This window comes from Chenopodium quinoa, unplaced genomic scaffold (assembly GCF_001683475.1).
Source record: "Chenopodium quinoa cultivar QQ74 unplaced genomic scaffold, ASM168347v1, whole genome shotgun sequence".
Classification (NCBI taxonomy): domain Eukaryota; kingdom Viridiplantae; phylum Streptophyta; class Magnoliopsida; order Caryophyllales; family Amaranthaceae; genus Chenopodium; species Chenopodium quinoa.
Window position 1 is genome coordinate 8,136,533 of NW_018742418.1, and position 19,777 is coordinate 8,156,309.

Genomic DNA, 19,777 nt, shown 5'->3' on the forward strand with positions numbered 1-19,777 from the left:
TAATGTTAAGAAGTTGCTTTTGTTACATATGAAAATAAATTGCGCAGTTTAGCTGTAACGATGTCCTCAAAGGATTAGATTAGTAAGTTAATCATGATGAAATGAACCTGATTCACAGCGGATTAGATTAGTAAGTTAATCGAGATGAAATGAACCTGATTCACGGCTTTTACAAAGGTTAATATCCACCACAATCATTTAGAATATATTCTTTACCTGCTTTAACTTTTTATTAGCATAATTGGATTAATCTTGGAAACACTACCCCTAAACCAAAAATATTAAACAATTCAGTTTTGAGGATTGTACTATAGTGAGATTTATGTGTACAATCTGAACAAAGTACAGAGTTATAACCTATTTCATCAATATGTAGCACAGCTCTATTATTTTTCAAGCTACTGAGTCCTAAACATTTCGGAAAATTACCAGAATTTGCAGCCACCGTAGTAGTTAGATTACAGACACTTTGGTTTAAAAAAGGATAAAAAAAAATGGTTTCTGGTGCAATTCTACATATTCCTAAATTACATATATTTGCCTGGAGAAAGCCAAGGACTAAACTGGGAAATGCCCACGATTTTTTTACCAACTCAAGATAAGACCTTATAGACAGCATCAAGCCGATGAACACAAATGCTTGCAAAGAATAGACGGCTTCTGGACTCTTAAGACTAACAGATAATCACAGACGATGGTGAAATTTAGGTTAGAGTAATAACAATTAAAAACAAATAGAACATGACTTGAATAGGGGTGATGTAGTCACCATTTTCCCCCACGGATGGCAGGTGTTGCTATTAACAGAGCACTAAACAGCTTCTTGAGCCACAGCTGAAGGAGAACGTGGAGCTATCATAAACTGCAAGCCCCTGTGTTGCCCTGATTGGAGCACAAAAGCAACTTGAGTTGCTGCCAACGCTGCAGCTTCCTGAATACAAAAAAACTTTTCTGGTCAAGCAAACCAAAGTAATAATTACAGCTCATTTACTATGCTGCCAGTCACTATATATGAAACAATAAAACAGGCTTTGTAGTTGATAACTAATAAGTATATCTTGCTCATATAAAGATATGAAATCATGTCTACCTTGGATGTCAAATTGTCAATATGGCTTGTAAGCAAGATAAGTTAGTTTTTTTAATGCTATTTAGGAAAGAGTTTGTGTCGTGCCTTTGGCCAAGCCTACATGTCTTGAGTCTGGCTAGCTCGGCCATCCCACTAGCTATCTGCTGACCCGAAATTTTCAAAAGGACGGACTAGGCATAACTAAGGCCTACATAACCTAAGCCAAATTTCACTTATGTTAGCGGGCTTTGTCATATCAGGTCGTATTGTGTCTTTCCTTGTGCTTTTCCAAAAAACAAAGTGGACCAGGCCCGACAGGCACAGTTTTGTGCCGTGTCATGCCTTTTTTTTTTTTTTTTTTTTTTTTTTTTACAATAAAGTAGACAAATCAATTAATACTATCTTTAAAATAAATTGCATATGTAGTTCCACTTGTAAGCAGTTGCACTACAGGGAATTCAGAACCAATGGGCCTTATTCTAGAACTAAACACCAAATCAAGGATACAACTATACAAGAGTACAAGACCATCCAACCAAAAATATTAACCACCAAAACAAAGAGGGATGTAATCTCATATAAGCCTTGAACCAAAAGATAAAAATGATTAATTAGTACTTCCTTTGTCCCTTAAAGATATCCCCATCCCAATGTTCACTGTATAAAGGGTTGTATTGAGTGGGTAGGTAGATTTGAATTTTAGTGTGGGGTAGTGAGAATAGCGGAGAGGAATTGTGGAGCAATGTATAAAAAAGCTCAAGGCGTGCTGAAGAGAAGGGTTATGCAGCGCCTAGGTGCGCCTCTTTGAAGTAAGGCGCATTATATAAACAGTTAAAAAAATTGGCAGAAATTTGCTTCAGGTGAGCCTGGTGCGCTTTTGGTGCGCCTAACCTGCGCCTAACCAAAAACACCTCGCTGAGATTAAGTTAAGCGCCTACCCGATATCGCCTTGCGCCTCAGCACCTAGGCGCGCTTTTTCAAACACTGTCGTGGACTATGTTACTTGGACTCGGGTACCCGTGTCTGGGTACATGTCCAAGTGTCCGACTCGGCTATTTTGTGAAAAAATTCCATGATTTTGTACTAAAAGTGAAGTGTCTGGGTGTCATACCCATGTCCGAGTATCGAGGGTCCGACACGGGTACGTGAGGTGAAATGAAGAGTCTGAGTAACATAGGTCGTGGAGACAAGGTAACTAAAATGGGAACGGAGCACTCTTTAAGGGACGGAGAGCGTATTGAATAAAGAGAAAGGGAACCTTATTGTCTGCCTACCTGTTGTTGTCTTCTACGCTGCAAGATACTGATGGCCCACGCCATAATGTAACAAGGCAAAAGAAATCCAGCAGCCCTAAGCAAGAAAAGCTGCAAAGGAAAACAGTGAACACAAAGTATTACAAGACTTTGCGCAGCTAAGTAATAATTATGGACAGAAAATAGTATCCAATCTACATCTTACTCACCGAGAAAAAGGCTGACATATCATCTTCACTATCAGCATCTGGTGAACTCCAAGCATGCCTTAAGAGCAGAAGAGCCATCAGCTGCCAGAAAAAATAAGAGTCAGCATGTTGTGAGCATGTTCAGTTTTAAACTGCTGACAAGAAACCTTAAAAATGTGCATAATGCCACGTTTTAGCATTTTTGTTATAGACACAGATGACAAGTATAGATATTGTTTATGGAGTCTGCATATATTTCTATATCTGATAGCTCTATTTCAGATTTTTCACACATTGGCTTTTGAAGCTTACAATGAGCGCAGCTGAACGACAAAATGCAGCTCCACTAGCACTAGTAGCAGCATAGTCATCATACTCAGCTTCCAGAAACTGTCGCTCTGCCTCAGCAATTGCCAGAAGACGAGGATCATGCAAATCCAAAGGAGTGCCAGATATTGTCCAGCCTCCACTGCAAATGACAATTACCAAGCAGCATTAGATGGTACATAGGAAATAAATAAATAAATAAAAGAGTTTGGTATGAATTATGAAATATAAAAAATGATGTAGTCGATGGACATATGAATATTGTACTGCTCTACTCAATAGAGTGGGAGCCACAACAAGAATTGCTCAAGAAAAACTACATACCCAATATCAATTGCAGTGTCTTCAGGATGGGGTGGTGGTGGTGGAGCAGTGTAATTGGGTTGGTAAGGCTGAAATTGTGCAGAAATCCATCATCAGAATAATAACATAAACAAATAAATACATTCATACAGACAGAAAGCAGTTAACTAGTGATCACAGATACATCAGTTGATCAGAGTCTCAGCTAAAACATTAAAAGAAAAAAGAGAGTGACAGACAATGGCCTATTCAATAACAAAAACTAACATGAGTAGCACAAAGATAGTAGGGTATCAGATGTAGGAGGTGATTAAGAAATTTGGCTTCTATCAGGTCCCAAGATTTAACATGCTAACCCTTTGAATTACCCCCAGTCTGTATTTGCAGCTTCCTTCATGGAAAACATGGGGTATAGCAACTTCTCAAGTACTATGGAGGAAACCAGTGCAACTTTGATTAAGCAGTTTAAGGGACCTGACATCAGTGCTTGGCTGCTCAGTCCCAGCTCTAAAATATTAACAAAATGGGAGAAAGTTCCCATATTTCATACCTCACAAGCAAAAACCTTCAAACAAATTCTCCTTCGTCTTAAAACAAGCTTTGTACTTCATATGGCAGAGTTTGAAATGAGAGAAGGGGGAAGGCATGAAAGATTACAAAAGAGATGGAAGCTATACATAATGGCACAGGACAAAAAGGAAAAGTGAGACCAATTCTTCATAAAGTACTTTAATAATCAAATAGCCTTTTCCCAGAAGTTAGATATTGTAAAATGCCACTCTGTCTCAGCTAGTAAACATTCTTTTATTTTCCAAAAGCTATCAGAACCTTGAATATGTGCTTTGAAGCATACACTCAGTCACATAGTGAACCACTGGACAATCTATGGACCACAACAAATAGCAAATTCCAGTGAGCTCTACACACCTCATGTAGTTTAGACCCTTGTAAGAAATTTAACTTTATAATCTTATTTCAGTATAACCTGATAATTCAAATGTTGAGACTATTCTCAAGAAACAAACAGTCAATAAACATACACCACAAAAGCAAACCACAAATTGAAAATCAAAATCCTATAACTGACATGGACGACCTAAAAACACATTCAAGAAATCGCACTTGACAATTAAAAGGGGCTATGCAAAATCTTGACATATTGATTATTACTTAATCCAAAAGATCTCCTAAACATAGTACTCTGTACTTTTACTCTTAAGGTTAAAGGTTATTGGAGCAATTACCACAGCCAAAACAATCAGCATGACTTACGGAATACTCCAATTCACAGCCATCTGTCAGATGAAATGTATAAAGAATACTTTTAGCATACCTGGTGGCATATCTCACATGTTATGTCCCCTTTCTCATTGCACCAGCGCTGAACACATTTTCTATGTGCATACTGTACATAAGAAACCAGGAAAGGTCAATTCTGTGTAGTGTAAGAATATAAGAAACTGAGAACTGAGAGCTGCTTAAAGATGAGCTAACAAGTCAACAACACTAATATCCAAATCTTAATATCTGATAGCAGAACAAAGAGACATACAAATAATAATTTATACACCTTCAATGAAATACTGTAGTTTCAAGCCAGAGTAGTAATCTGTCATTGACTGGCATCAACACAATAATACTATTTTTTTTTTTTTTCAGGCAAGTAATCAATTAAGACTACTGATACAACCAGCAAGCATGTCCAGCTTGCTTCTCTACATAGATTCTACTTCTTTCATACAACCTCATTCAAAAATGTATCCCACAATCATGAAGGATATCAAAACATTAAGTATCTGTCATCAGTCTACTTCCACATATCTCCTCCTTGTGACTAGCTCTTAACACTTTATTACAGTATCTAATTACATATCCTGGCATACCTTAACCAATATAACATATCACATATATAAGAATAACACAACAACCTAATACACAGCAAGCATCTGCCACTGAAGAAAAGTACAAAAATTAAAAACATCCTGCATAAGGCTTTACAAAACTTACATCTCTGGAGGGTGTTTTTTTCTTTTTTCCCCCTTTTGTTACATGTAATATTTGTTAATGACCATCTTTTGCATTCACGCAACCAAACAAATGATACTTACAAAACAGTGGGAAAAAACGCAGCCTATTCAAACAATATACAATCATTAATGATACCGATACATGGGGCAAGCGTGATATGGTAACAAACAATCTTGGCTAATAGACCAAATCTTATTGGGTCTTGATTTTTTTGTAACTTTATGCTATATTTGTTATAAAACCACAGTTAGTACTCCGTAGTATAGATGTTATGTTGTACATATTTGGGGGTGTAATTTTATGTTCAAATCAACATGATAATGTAACATAGCTACTGCGCTAGTTTCCAAACGTTTAATCAATGTTTATTCCGGAGTAAGAAGTATACTGTAAGGTCACCAACCAATGGCTTATAGTCTGATACCAAGTGTCTCTCCAAGCAAGTATAATCGCTCACATTGGATTAGAGTCATGAGATTAAGAAATAAATAATAAAATTTCACTTCCTTAGTTTGTTGATGGTAGTTAATAACAAAAAAGGTTTGACCAAACTTGTTAAAGCTTTATGTGAATTACTATGCAAAATAAAAGGTGTTTATCTTAAATGATTTGACTTCAATATAGTTTTGTGTTCCTGATGTTGCTAACGTGCTTAGAATCAAGGGCGCCTCCTAATTCCGGAATTCCCCTAAAGCAGCATAACTAAACCGTAAAACATAATTATCGATAATCTATTACCCACCAACATAATTAAAAACATTGAATACCAATTAGTATTCTCAAAATTCCCTAAAATTTTATTCTTTTTAGCGAATTTGTCAACTTCTAATTATTTGCATGATCAGGATTAGCCATTCAAACACATCAGAATCATGTCAAACCATATTACAAATTACCAATGACAAACCCAAAATTGAATGTTGGCCACCAATACTCATAAAAACTCTACAGAACCCCAAAAGTTAATTGCAAAAACCAAGCTTCGCCCAATCAATCAACGTCAATCAAGCTATAACAACATTCGTCGCAAATGGTGAATTACGGTTAGTTTATAATCTTTATAATGTATACAGGAAAAGGGGGGCTGAAAGAAAAAAGTTCATGATGGAATAGAATACCTTCAAGCTGCCACTACAACGACAGGGAACTTCCAAGCTAGCAATGCAATCTTCTTCCTGGCAAATACGACATTCGGCGAGCTGAATTAGGGGTTCATCTTCCCCTCCAGCTGAATCATCGTCAACCCTCTCCTCAATTTTCTCCTCCAACCCCGAATTCGACGAAGACGACGCCGCTGATGTCGACGCCCCCTCCGCCTCTGTAGGATTCACCAAGCGGTCCACATACAACACCAAATGCTCTCCCATTTATACAATTAATCTGATTATCCAAATCCCTAAAATTTACCCCAAATAGTGATAAATCAATCAATTCAACCCCAAAAAAGAATTAAATGCAATCACATCACCAACATTATAAAAAAAATTGAATTGAATCGAAAAATGGGGGGGGGGGTTTAAGGAAATCCAAGATCACGCTGAAGAAAAACCAGCGGATCGGAGGATTCCAAAATACAGGAAAATAAATTGGAAGAAAAAAATTAAAATTGGGGAAAAAATTGGAAGAATGCAGAGAATAAGAGAGAGAGAGAAAGGGGAGAGAGAAGATACCTGAATCACGGAGAAGTTGACAATGGCGAAAGAAAGAGAAAGGCTAAAAATGGAGGAGAGAGAAAATGGAGTACAATGAATTTACAGATACGAAGGAGAAAGAGAAAGAAAGTGTCTTGGATAACAGCAGATCACCGCGTTTTGGTGATAAATCTCATTACTATATCTACAACATCCTTTCGTTACTTATTACGGCTATTTTCCTTTTGTTTTTTGTCAAGTGTACGTTATTCAACATTTCAACTTGTAATTGATTTGTCATTTGTGTCATTTCATCAACGGTCTATTTTAATAGTCATGCACTCATGCTCATGCTAGCTACGTGCCCAGTCGTGTAGGTGGTAACCAAATTATGGGAGGGGGTGTCGTTTCGCGTGCTTGGATAGTCTTTGCTCATTGGTTAACTATTCGCGTTCATCATTTTCTTTAATATGTTGTGATTGCATATAATATTTCTTTGTTGTTTTTTATACTTTATATTCCTTGTTAGATCTTCTTGTCGGAAAAAAAAATATGGGAGGATATCATATGACGTTATTTAGAGCTATCATAATTTAATTATATTGTGGCAATGGATCGCCCCTGAACTTGCATTCGTCTGACCGTCCTGATATAACGAAAAATTGATTTAACTCTATTCGACAAAGATCCAAACCCAAACTAACACCTTACCCAATTGAAACTCGAAACTGATTATAACTCAACCCAACATGTTATTGACCTAACCCATGGTGACCCATTACTCGATTTTATTAGACTCATCATCGTTAATCCGACTCAAGCTATATTTTACCCAACTCGATTCAACCAAAAAATTAATATTAAATTGACTTAAACTAGACCCAAAAACAAGAAAGACACGACTTAGTCTGAAGATCACCCGACCCCGAATAACCCTAAACTTGACTATATACAACTATTCTAAACTCAAAATTAAATCTTACTTGAATTTGACTTTAATCGAACTTGCCTTGCATCAATCGATAAGAGTAAATAACTTGAATCAGACTTGACTTGATTCGATCTTGAATGCAATTTGGAGACTAGATTAACATTATCTAAGTTTAATATGCGACTTGATTTGACCTGACCCAAATCTGACCTAAATACCCAAATTGACATCTTTTATCAATATTCATGCTAATGCCAATTCGTTCTAATTATTTCGTTTTCTCCTTAACTTGTATGTAGTAAAAGAAATTCAGTGGCAAAATGGTCGTACTCTTTTGACTATTAGTGATGTCATGACGATATCAAGAAGCATGTTTCGCCAACATGAAAACCCTAGTAAAACAATAGTACAATACTATTTTATGACTAGAACAAATTAATTAGCATACAGATAAATAGTGCATATGATAATCCGACTAACTCATAATGACAAGATTGAACAACATTTTTGAAAACTGGAATGAAACTAACTTGAAACTTACCTATTGTCACCATCAAGATTTCAATAAGCAATCCACAAGTATGACCAATATTTCCATTGTTATCCCTCTATTGCTTAAGGATGTACGGGGTGTTTGGTATGAGGGATAGGAATAAGGAGGATAAAAGGGTGGGATAAGATTTGAGGATTAGTACGTGGGATAAGGATAAAAAAGAGGTTGTCCCTTATTTGGTAGGAATTGACAATTATATTGGGATAAGTAAGAAAGTTACTTAATTACTCTTACCCAAATTTTTCCTCTTTCATCGTTCTTTCTTTCATTAAGGGTAAAAATGTATTTTACCTCCTTTGTTTTGTCCCTAACCCTTATACCATCTCACCCTAGTTATTATTTTGGAGGGATAACTTGTATTTTTATCCTTATCCCCCTCTCCTATGTTATCCCTATCCCCATAAACAAACAAGAGAATATTTGAATCCCTTTCCTTTTATCCCTATCCACCTCTTTTTATCCCTCCAAACAAACACCTTCTTCAAGTATATACTACGGAGCATATATGAATTAGAGACGTAGCACGTGACTAAGCTATTTTTTTTCATAAGGTAAGGTTAATTGGGCTCCAACCATAATCCTATCACATGATACTTGTTGTGATTGCCTGTAAAGCTTGACCTCATATTTCAAGGATGCGAGACAACCTCTAACCACTGCACCACGAAGTGTTCCTCATCTATATATATATATATATATTTTTTTTTTCTAACGCCGACCACACAAATATGATTAATCATCCTAACCCAACTGCGAAAAGTTGGGTAGCCATTACCATTCTTGAATCATGATTAACCATACTAGTCCTTGATGGCATTCTGGGGACTACAGTCAGAAGTTTTCTATGCGAACGAATCCAAAAATGAAACTTTGATTTTGAAAAACACAAACAAAACCATCTTTTTTGCAAAACGTCGGCACTCAGAAATCACACCAGAAAATCAAGAGAGAGAGAGTGAGCGCGCGTTAACGCCGTGGGAAGGAAGAAACGCTGAGAAGACACACAAAAATCTTCTCGATTTTCCTCCTTCCCTCATTTTCAATTCTTAATCTTCTCTGCTCTTTTACACTAAAAAATCCCTAATTCATCTGCCTCTTTCGAAATTCCTGAAAAGGGGGGGAATTCCATGATTTTTTCAATTGATCATCATCTTCTTTGATGCGCCGACCTAATGCCCGATCTCCAAAGCCCAATTCCGAGATAAAATCCGACCCAGATCCTATAATGGAGCCCCTTTCTATCAAATCGTTTCAATTTAAGCAAAACCCTAATTCCAGATCCAGTTCCTTTTCTAGAATCCCAAAAGCACAACCTAAATTTAATTGGGTTACTGTTTTTTTCTTTCCTGTTGCATTTGTTATTGTTTTTTACTTATCATTTGTGTTTTTGGGGCAAAGAACCCCGGAAAATGGCCGGAAATTTGGGATTATTATTGATGGTGGTAGTACTGGGTCGCGCATTCATGTTTTTGAGTATAAGGTTGAAGGTGGGGTGCCAAGGTTTGATTTTGGGCCGGATGGGCATTCGTCGATGAGGGTTAATCCGGGGTTGTCAGCGTTTGAGGACAATCCGGAGCGAGCTGGCGAGTCGTTGCTGGAGCTGTTGGATTTTGGGAAGAGGATTGTGCCCAGGGAGTTGTGGGGAGATACTGAGGTTAGGTTAATGGCTACTGCTGGGCTTCGGTTACTTGATTTGGAAGTTCAAAATCGGATTCTGGAGTCTTGTCGCAGACTTATGAGGTCGTCGGGATTGAAGTTTCGTGATGATTGGGCGTCGGTGATTACAGGTATAAGTAATGTGAGCTGAGTTGCAATTATGATATTTATTTACTAGCTTTATATTTTGGTGGATTGATTAGCCTTGGCTTGTTTTCTCAATTATGGACTATCTATAATCATTTTGTTCACTGATGCAATTGTATATGTTGTAAGGTCAAGATTTAGAAGATGAACATGATAGAGGACCTTGGTAACCTTAAGAACAAAGGGGATGATGTAGCTGTAGTCTAATGTAGAATCTATAAATTTGATAAGGGAAATTATTGAGTATTATAGGGAGAGGAAAATGGATCTCCACATGAATTAGGACAAGGACCTTGTGGAGAGATGTGATTTGATGGGTAATGATTATGAGGAGTATCTCATAATTATATTGATTTTGATTCTATATCGAGACGTAAAAGCTAATGTTTGGACTTGTGGTGGCTAGATGGAATAACAAAAGATTTTCTTGTTATGATTAGACTACGACACTACACCAAGGTTTTACATTTAGTTCTTTCCTCTTTGTAGCAGCATAAGATGAACTAACAAGGTTTACTCATGATGAGATACTAGGGTGTATGTTGTAAATTATATTGGTTGACGAGACGAAAGTTTGGGTTGATGCTAAATTGGAGCAATGGAAGCAACCATTCAAATCTATAGGGTTTAGATTAATTTTAAGCAAAATTAAGTAGATGGAGTATTGTTTTAGAACTAGGAGAGAGTCAAGCAAGGATGTAATGACATTAAATGATAGAGTTGCCTAAGAGTGACTATTTTTACTTTTTAGCACCTTAGGTGTCCTTAGGTCAAATCCATAGAGGAATGGTGGAATTGACCAAGATGTTACCCAAGTATTCCTTTGAAGTTAAAAGTGAAAATTCTATTAAATGATTATTAGACAAGCATTGTTGTATGGGTTGGAATGTTCAGGTTTATGCTAATTTTGAGCAATGGAGGCCATTGTTAAGAGTCTAGTGGGTCTAGATTAAGTTGAAGCAAAATTGAGTATGTGGAATATTGGTTTATCACTAGAAGGGAGTCCAAGAGAGGATATAGTAGCATTATTTGATGAAGAGTTGCCTAAGAGTGAATATTTAACCATAGTTATCCTCATGTCTACTTCGTTGAGAAATTGACCAAGATGTTCCCCACATTGACAATATGACTGAGATAGAAAGAGTTAAGGTGTATATATCATTTGATAGAAGGGAGTGGAGAGAAGGGATCACTGATGAAGACCATTGGAAATTAAATCTAGCTTCATGCAAATGACTCCATCATTTAGACTATGCTTTGGACATTGTTGTTGGTATGTTACGAGATAGGTTGTATACAATATGGTATAATGTGAAATACATAGTAAACCTAGTGTAAACTGCTGTACCAACTATTGTCTTTTAATAGTGTATATTTGTGTTTTTTTTTTAATTATTATAAATTTTTTTCAATAGTAAACATTTTTTTTTAATTTTAGAATTACATAAACTGTAGCACTATTGCTGTATTTTCTTTCAATGAGTTGCAAGCCATATAGTTTCATACTGCATTGTTTGAACAAATTTTGGTTAAATTGGTGAGTTGTAAGTCAATTGATGTATAATTTTGAGTTTTGAGACTGAGTAGGTAGATGTTTTTCACTTAGCTAAAATTTGGCTTATATACCTAGCTTTCTAGCTGGTAGGTTTCTATAGATTTGGACTTTTGAGGAGGTTTCTTTATTTCAATTTATGAAGATGGGTGTATTGTGCTTTAATTCTGTTGGAGAGAGGAAATATCACATAATTGGGAGTGAGTGAAAGTGCAAAATTTTTAATGGGTAAGACATCTTGGAGGTTTATCTTGGGCCCATAATCCATGAGGAGTTAGCGCTGGTGATAATGTGTTGTTAGGAAGCATTATATATATATATTCAAGTGAGTCACGTTGAGGCTCTTTTAAGTTGCAAGGAACTCCGAATCACCTTGGTGCGCCTTTAGTTTTTTTTTCCTTCTAATTTTTTATGTTTATTTTTTTAATTTGATGATACATCAGTGGGAAATGTTTTTACTTATTGGCAATGATCACTAATTGATAATTGTTGCTATATTAGGCTCAGATGAAGGTTTGTATGCTTGGGTTGTGGCTAATTATGCCCTTGGTACTCTTGGAGGCGATCCTCACTTAACAACTGGTATCATTGAGCTTGGTGGGGCTTCTGCTCAGGTATGATAGTTGTTCTTTACCTTCCATAATTAATTCATTCAATGCTAATCAAATTTTAATTGTTTTTTTTTTCATTACTACTTTTTTTTTTTTTTTGGTTGGTGGGTTGGTGTGTGTGTGTGTTGTGTTTTTGTATTGTGTTCTAGTGAAGTATTTGTCATTAGTTGAAAGGAGATAAGGTTATAGTATCTTCATATATAATATGTTAATTCGCTATATGTTTGTAAAATAGGTGGTTGTTTGGTTGATGATCTAGTAAATTTGGATTATTTGGCAATTTACTCTATCAGAGTCTTTAAAAGGATCCTTTGGTGGGGTTTAATTATAACCATACTAGCTCTCTATGTATGTAATGCATGAGTAGAATTTCACACTTGTAACATCTTTTATGCAATGTTTGCGGTAATTATATATTTGTAAGGGTTTGTGTGGATTTTTCAAGTTTGCATTGATAAGTTGAAGTGATATTTTAGGAGAATAAAGGAAACATGATTAATTGTAAGAAGATATTGAGGGGGCTTTTGGTTGGGTGGGGGAATAGGGAAAGACATTAGGAAAGGGAATAAGAGAGGAAGGAAAGCAACGCCTTTATTTACCATTGGTTGTTTATTTTATCAAAAAAAGAAAGGGAATCAAGTCTACTCTTCCATCCACAACCACCACCATTAGTCTCCACCACCTCCATTGCAAGTGTCATTCTTATGCCTTCAACACTTCGCCCCTCCCTCCGCCCAAATCCCAACACTGTCGCTACTGTCGTCTCTCTTCTCTTTTTTGTTTCTTTTTATTTTTTTATTTTTTTTATTTTAGTGAACTTTTAGTAGATCTGGTTGCTTGGTTGTTTTAGAGTGTTAAGGGTTGATTTTTGGGTTTTGGGGGTTGTTTAAGGGGTGTTTATATAGATGGTTTGGGTTTTTTTGGGTGGTTTTCGTGGTGGGTATGGTTTTTTAGGGTAATGGTGACCGTGGTGGGTGGTGTTTTTTTTTTTTTTTTTGGTGAGTTTTGGTGGTTTTCGGTAGGAAAGGGTGGTTTGGGGGTGGGTGGGGTTTTCTGGGTGGATTTAGGGTGAATTTGGATGGGCGGAGGTTCTCATCGCGGCTGGGGAATGGATTCTGTGGGTGGTCGGTGTTGGTGTTTCTGGTGGCTAGGCGGTGGTTTCAGTGGCTGGCGGTAATTTGGGTGGTCGGTTGGTGTTTTCAAAGGTGGTTAAGGTAGTTATGAAAGTGGTCAAGGTAGTTGGGTGAAGAGGAGCTTGAGGGTTAGCGACTTATAGTGATTTCCTTGGGGGTGGGGGTGAGGAATGAGAGTAGAGGAAAGTGGGGTAATGGGAGGGGGGGTAAAGGGAATGATTGAAATTGTCTAACAAACATCATCAAAGGGATTAATGGTAGTTGATTGCCTTTCCATTTGTTGAATACCCCCAACCAAACGCACCTAAGATATTATTTACGTACTTTAGAAGCGTAGTGGGCCCCTGAACATGTTTATCCATACACACCTCTTTTATATGTACAATATGTTTTACTATCATAGCAGTAGCTTTTCAAATGACTGAGGCTAATTATTATCGTCAATTTTTTGGAATAAATTGGGTGCACACGTGCAATAGATCTGTGCCATTTTTCAGATCTTACCTTTCCGAAGGAACTGAATTTCCATCTCTACTGATAGTTATTTTCGTTTGGTAATATTTTTGATCATCTCTCACTGTATTTAGCTTTAAGTTGTTTTTTGTTTTCTTGTCTTCCTTGTAGAATAGCTGTTATATTTGTTAAACTCCTTTGAAACACCTCTGCTGACGGTTTGTCTCAGAGAATCCTAAATTGTCTTGTGGGGCTTAGAAACTCCTCAATATCTTTTAAAATCAATGAAGGTGAATGACATTAAGATATAACCTGAACCAACCTTTAGCATTGTTTTTAATATTGAGCCTTGGTAGTTCTGGAATATGTAATGGTCAACGAAATATTTGGGAACTTTATCTCGCTTACGTGTTTGGGGTAAGCTGTGTACTCTTGGACCTCCCCAGACCTATCCTTGGTATTGGGTGGTGGTGATAGTTGCAATGGTCAATGGCTTAGTGCTTATGGATGTTTAATTGCAGTGGCAGGACATATCTTTTGAGTTCATCTGTATACATAGATGTTACAGTTAATTCCGTGTCTTAGAAGCTTGTAATGTCTGTTACATGCTTACATGTGAATGGTTATTATATCATTGGTTTGATGTTCTGACTAATCTTCATGCCGATGCTCTTACTTAGGTCACTTTTGCCTCAAGAGAGTCAGTGCCTTCAGAGTTCTCTCGTTCGCTTAATTATGGAAATGTGACCTATCATCTCTACAGTAATAGCTTGCTTCACTTTGGTCAGGTATCTTTAACACCAATGGAGTTTGGTAATTGTGTTTGAATTATTCTTCCATATCGTTTTTATTGGTCTTCTAAATGAAAGTATTTAAGATAGAGCAAGATAACAAGATTTGTATCAATGCGAAGTCAGTGAACATCTCTTCCCTACAATGAGCGTCTATGCTGAGTTTTTGTCGTGCAACATCAGAACTTATTAATGTTGTTTTATGAGCTTAGTAATGGTTTCCCTTAGCTAAAGACCTAATAATTCTTGTGTTGGAGCTTTATTTGGTTTCACTGTTACATGTGAAGTAGTTAACTTCTAATAGTGGCCACTAGCTTGTATAGGTTTTCAATATGTATTTTTATTTTTAAATCTCTAACAATTTTGTAAAGAAAAATCTTTTGTTTTCTTAGTAAGTTTACGTTCTCTTTCGTAGAGACATCTCGCCCGTAACAGTAGATCTGGTAAAAAAGGCTACTTGAATTGTGAGAAACTCAGGATTGTGGCCAATCCCACCACCCGCGCAGGGGCGGGGGGGGGGGGATCCTCTCCTTTCACGGCAGAAAAACCCCTCATCCCTCCTGCTTCTGATTTGTCTCTTGATTTTTTCCTTTCAAAATATTTAATTATGCAGTAACAACCCTATATGCCCTTTTTATATATATATATATATATATATATATATATATATATATATATATATATATATATATATATATATATATATATATATATTTAATTCATTTATTACTTTTATTTTATTTTATTTTATTTTATTTTTTACCTTCTCTCTTTCTGGCCGCTGGCAGCGATTAAATTTGTGGATTCCTCTCTTGTTTTTGAGGACCTTAAAATTTTCAACATTATTTATTAGGAAGATTTTGTGTAAAAGGACCTTTTAAGTGAAAAGTTGTGAAAAAGAACCTTTTAAGGTGTATTATGTTGTGAGAGGGTACTAGGCTGGGTTTTCCGGATGGTCAACAATGGAGCTCTGGCGTTGACTCTCACGTGGGAGTTACGTGACTTCTAAAAAAAAGTTCACACGTTTTTTTCTCCCTTTCCCCCAAATTTCCCTCCTTTTCGAACTATCCCTTTCATTTTTCCCCCTTTCATACTTCTTAAAAAAAACGTGTGGGCTTTTTTTTTAAATTCACGTGACTCCCACGTGAGAGTCAACGCTAGAGCTAGCCGGAAAACTCAGCCTAGTACCCTCTCACAACATAATACAACTTAAAAGGTCCCTTTTTACAAATTTTCACTTAAAAGGTCCTTTTAAACAAAACCGACCACTGAAAAGGTCCTTTTACACAAATTTTCCTATTTATAACGAAACCAGAATATTCTTTGGAGGGATTGGAACAGTGAAATATTTTCCCTCATTTTAGGAAGGGGAAATCCTCTTTAGAGGTTGATTTTTTGTTAATTGTATGGCTCCTCTTAGGGATTTTTTTTTCCCCAACCTTGGACTTCGACTGTTACCAAGTTGCCATTGTGCTTTTAAATCCCTGTTCTATTGTTAGCTGAATTGTTTCTTAGGATCAACACTCCTTTGACCTTGATTAAAATGGCATTGTGCCACGTATTTGATGTGTGGAACTTAAGTGTCTGTTAGCTGCTCATCACTTAAATTTTCTACACATCTCTAAAAGCTCTAAGATAGTATGAATGTATTTGTAGCCATATGTTTAACATCCTTTGCTTTTTATATTTTATCTTTTTCAGAATGTAGCTTTTGATACACTGAAGGATTTACTTGTTTCAAGTGACATAACCTTGGGTAAGTGACTACATTCCTTACTATATAGATGCCCAAACATGGATACTAAAAAAGTTTAAAGGTCTCATTATAGCTGGTTTTAAATTGTATATTGTATGAACAAAGCTGTGAAGTGATTTGGACATTACGTTTGAAACAAACCCATGTTACAAAGTAAGGTCAGTGAAACTGATAGAGCACACTATTTTTACGCCTTTTCTTGGTGGTAAACAGTGTTGTGTTGGTACTATATGATGAGCTAAGTGATAAATGCCTTGTGCAACTTTTTGTGAATGGTGCTCTCCTGTGACTAAATATGTCAATTGAATATTGCGTTTGAATTCAGAGTAGGTTATTTATTAGCTGTTGGATTGATAATATATAACCCAGAGCTTCATTTATGTGATTTTTAGGAATTAGGATACAGAAGTGCATCTTATATGTACTTAATGCCGTTGTAAAAGGCCTTGCAGATTCATGGCTGTGGTTTGTTATTATGAATTTATGGTATTAATGTAATGTCAGAAGTTCTTTATAAATTTCCTTGTGCAGCTACTAAATCATCTGAAGAGGAACTAACTATGGACCCTTGTACTCCTAAGGGATATGCTGAGAGCATTAATTCATTTAATCTTGCTCCTGATTCTTCGGCCAAAAAATATTTATCCACTTTCCATGCAGCCGGGAACTTCTCAGAGTGCAGAGCTGCTGCCTTGAAGCTGTTACAGAGGGGCAAAGGTTGTCATTTGTTCCTTTCTGTCTGAAATGATACTACGTTTGATCTGTTCTGCATGCATTGACCATGATTTTCTTTATTTTTTTTTGCTTAGCGACTTTGACTACCTATTCTTATCAGTTATCACCTTTTACACTTTAAAATTATAAAGAAAAAGTTTAAAGGTAAGTTACTAAGTTCAATAAAATATTTTTTTTTTCCGAGGATGATTTTGAAAATTATAAAGAAAAACTAATTGACCGTGATTTTCTTTATATTTTCAATAAAATAATTTTGATATAGTTAAATGTTATACTTTTGGTAAGATTTTTAAATGTGTTTATCAATTTTGATAGGAAAATTTACCAATTACAACCGATAAAAGTACCCATTTTGCGGGTTACAATTATCAAAGTTTATTTTTGCAAATTACAACCAAAAAAGTCACCAAGCATTTTAAATTACAACCAAATTCCAATTTTCGGCCACTTTTACTGGAATATGATGTTAATCATTTATTGATATAAAAAATAACCCCCAACCTATGGAATCATTTAATGATATAATGACGTCATATTTTTGTGAAAGTGGTCGAAAATCGAATTTTGGTTGTAGTTTAAAATGTTGGGTGGCTTTTTTGGTTGTAATTTGCAAAAATAAACTTTTAAATTATAACCAATATCCAAATTTCGGCCACTTTTACTGGAATATGATGTTAATCATTTATTGATATAAAATATAACCCCCAAGCAATACTAGTTTGGAATCATCTAATGATATAATGACATCATATTTTTGTGAAAGTGGTCAAAAATCGAATTTTGGTTGTAGTTTAAAATGTTGGGTGACTTTTTTTGTTGTAATTTGCAAAAATAAATTTTGATGGTTGTAAGTTGTAACCCGCAAAATGGGTATTTTTGCTGGATGTAATTGTCAAAATTTTCCATTTTGATATGATTATACCTTTTTTTTTTATTTTTATTTTTAAATTTTAAATTTTTTATTTTATTTATTTTTGGTAATTAAACACTTACACCAAGTTTATTTTCTAGAGGGTTGTGCCTATGATCATTGCAGTTTGGGAGCCACATTTATGCCTAAGCTGCATGGCAGATTCTTGGCTACTGAGAATTTCTTTCATACATCACAGGTTTGTAATTCTTTCTTTTGATGGAGCTGTGGGAATATATGCTAAAAACTTGTTGCTCTCCATTTGAATGGATATTACATTCACAACGATTTCTTTTCAATTTCTGTTTAGTTCTTTGGCTTGGCTTCAAAGGCAGTTCTCTCTGATCTAATGGAAGCTGGTCAAGAATTTTGTGAAGAGAATTGGCCAAATATTCGAAAGAAATATTCTTCACTTGCTGAGGAAGATCTCTTACACTACTGCTTCTCATCTGCCTACATTGTGGCCCTTTTACATGACAGCCTTAACATTGCATTGGATGACACAAGGTAATTTTCTATATAACAATAGTTTATATTCTGGTTCTAACTAGCTTGTCAATACCCTGAACCCCTGCCCTAATCCTAATTTGAGGTTAAATTAGTGAAGTCTTGTTATTCTGGATCAAAATTTTGTATTCCTATTCTAAGCTGTTTCAGGCAGTCTTGCTCACTAATGATTGTTGGTTCCCCGCGTTCCAGTGACCTGATATCTTGAATGCTTTTCTTATAAGTCTATTTTATGATGACGTTTTATTTTTGAGTTGGATTAGTGAAGAAGGAAATGTTGTGATTTCTCATGTAGTTTAATCCATTTTTCCCTTGTTTTATTATGCTTTGGTTCCCCTATTCTGCTAATTGCTGATTGACGGAAATACTTATTTTACAGCATTGGATACACCAATCAGGTGGAGAATGTACCTCTCGATTGGGCATTAGGTGCTTTCATCTTACAGACTACAGCTATAAATGAAGCAAACTATGGGTGGATTTCTTTGATTAGTGACAACTTCCCTAACTCTTTCTTGATTATGGGTGCAACAATCTTGTTAACCTTTGCAGCCTGTTATGTTTCCCAATGGAGGAAACCATACTTCAAAACTATTTATGATTTGGAGAAAGGACGTTACATAATAACTCGAATCAATAGGTAAAGTTAACAATTCTTACCAACATAAAATCAAATACCTTGCCTGGTTGGCTGCTCAACAAAGGAATGGGTCTATGTTCCTTTTTGGTGCCCTATATAATTCTTTCGTAAAGGTATCTGGGATGCCTTAGAGTATTTTCTCATGAAGTTGATCAAGAGTACCATTTTTTAAAGGGGCAAATTGTTGGAGCCAGATTTTCCGCCATAGCATTCAGTACATCCACACGTTTTGTCTGTAAATCATTAGTCCTTTATGTAAAGTTGGGCGAGGTGAAGCCCTCGTCCTGGTGCAGATATAAAATACATACTGTCTAGTTGAGTTGTATGAAGTTCTGGCACTAAGTTTAGCTTTGGACTGTTAGGAATTATACTCATACAATCTACTGTAAGAAGCATGTTGTGTTAAGAGCTCAGTGATGCAATTCTTAACGAAGTTTTTAAATGCTTTCGATCTATATTCATTTTTTCCCCGTCTATTCTGTATTCAAATTGCATTTAATAGTAGGGATGGGACATGAGCTAAACGCTTTCAGTTTGAACGAAGGAGGGACTAATATGATAACAATATAAATTAGTCCGACATTAGGAACTGTGCGTGTGTCT

General features: G+C 35.9%; 2 protein-coding genes across 5 annotated transcripts; one reads left to right on the top strand and one right to left on the bottom strand.

The window, feature by feature from the left end:
* Nucleotides 1-268: 268 nt before the first annotated feature.
* Nucleotides 269-7,032, bottom strand: LOC110712552. Of its 2 annotated transcripts, XM_021891028.1 has the most exons (9): nucleotides 6,839-7,032; nucleotides 6,287-6,564; nucleotides 4,474-4,545; nucleotides 3,162-3,229; nucleotides 2,823-2,979; nucleotides 2,532-2,612; nucleotides 2,344-2,433; nucleotides 770-931; nucleotides 269-674 (listed from the first exon to the last, which is right to left on the bottom strand). In XM_021891028.1, exons 2-8 carry the CDS (start codon nucleotides 6,533-6,535, stop codon nucleotides 812-814), a joined length of 837 nt encoding a protein of 278 aa, XP_021746720.1. In that variant the 5' UTR covers nucleotides 6,536-6,564; nucleotides 6,839-7,032; the 3' UTR covers nucleotides 269-674; nucleotides 770-811. The 2 variants fall into 2 exon arrangements, with proteins under 2 accessions (XP_021746720.1, XP_021746714.1); XM_021891022.1 differs by having other exon boundaries at nucleotides 269-931.
* A 1,976-nt stretch (nucleotides 7,033-9,008) lies between these two features.
* LOC110712568 (probable apyrase 6) lies at nucleotides 9,009-19,648 on the top strand. Of its 3 annotated transcripts, none has more exons than XM_021891038.1 (8): nucleotides 9,009-10,070; nucleotides 12,140-12,252; nucleotides 14,516-14,623; nucleotides 16,328-16,382; nucleotides 16,890-17,099; nucleotides 18,129-18,226; nucleotides 18,338-18,534; nucleotides 18,914-19,648. In XM_021891038.1, exons 1-8 carry the CDS (start codon nucleotides 9,443-9,445, stop codon nucleotides 19,176-19,178), a joined length of 1,674 nt encoding a protein of 557 aa, XP_021746730.1. In that variant the 5' UTR covers nucleotides 9,009-9,442; the 3' UTR covers nucleotides 19,179-19,648. The 3 variants fall into 3 exon arrangements, with proteins under 3 accessions (XP_021746730.1, XP_021746738.1, XP_021746745.1); XM_021891046.1 differs by having other exon boundaries at nucleotides 9,010-10,070; nucleotides 16,914-17,099; XM_021891053.1 differs by having other exon boundaries at nucleotides 9,010-10,070; nucleotides 17,043-17,099.
* Nucleotides 19,649-19,777: the final 129 nt, after the last annotated feature.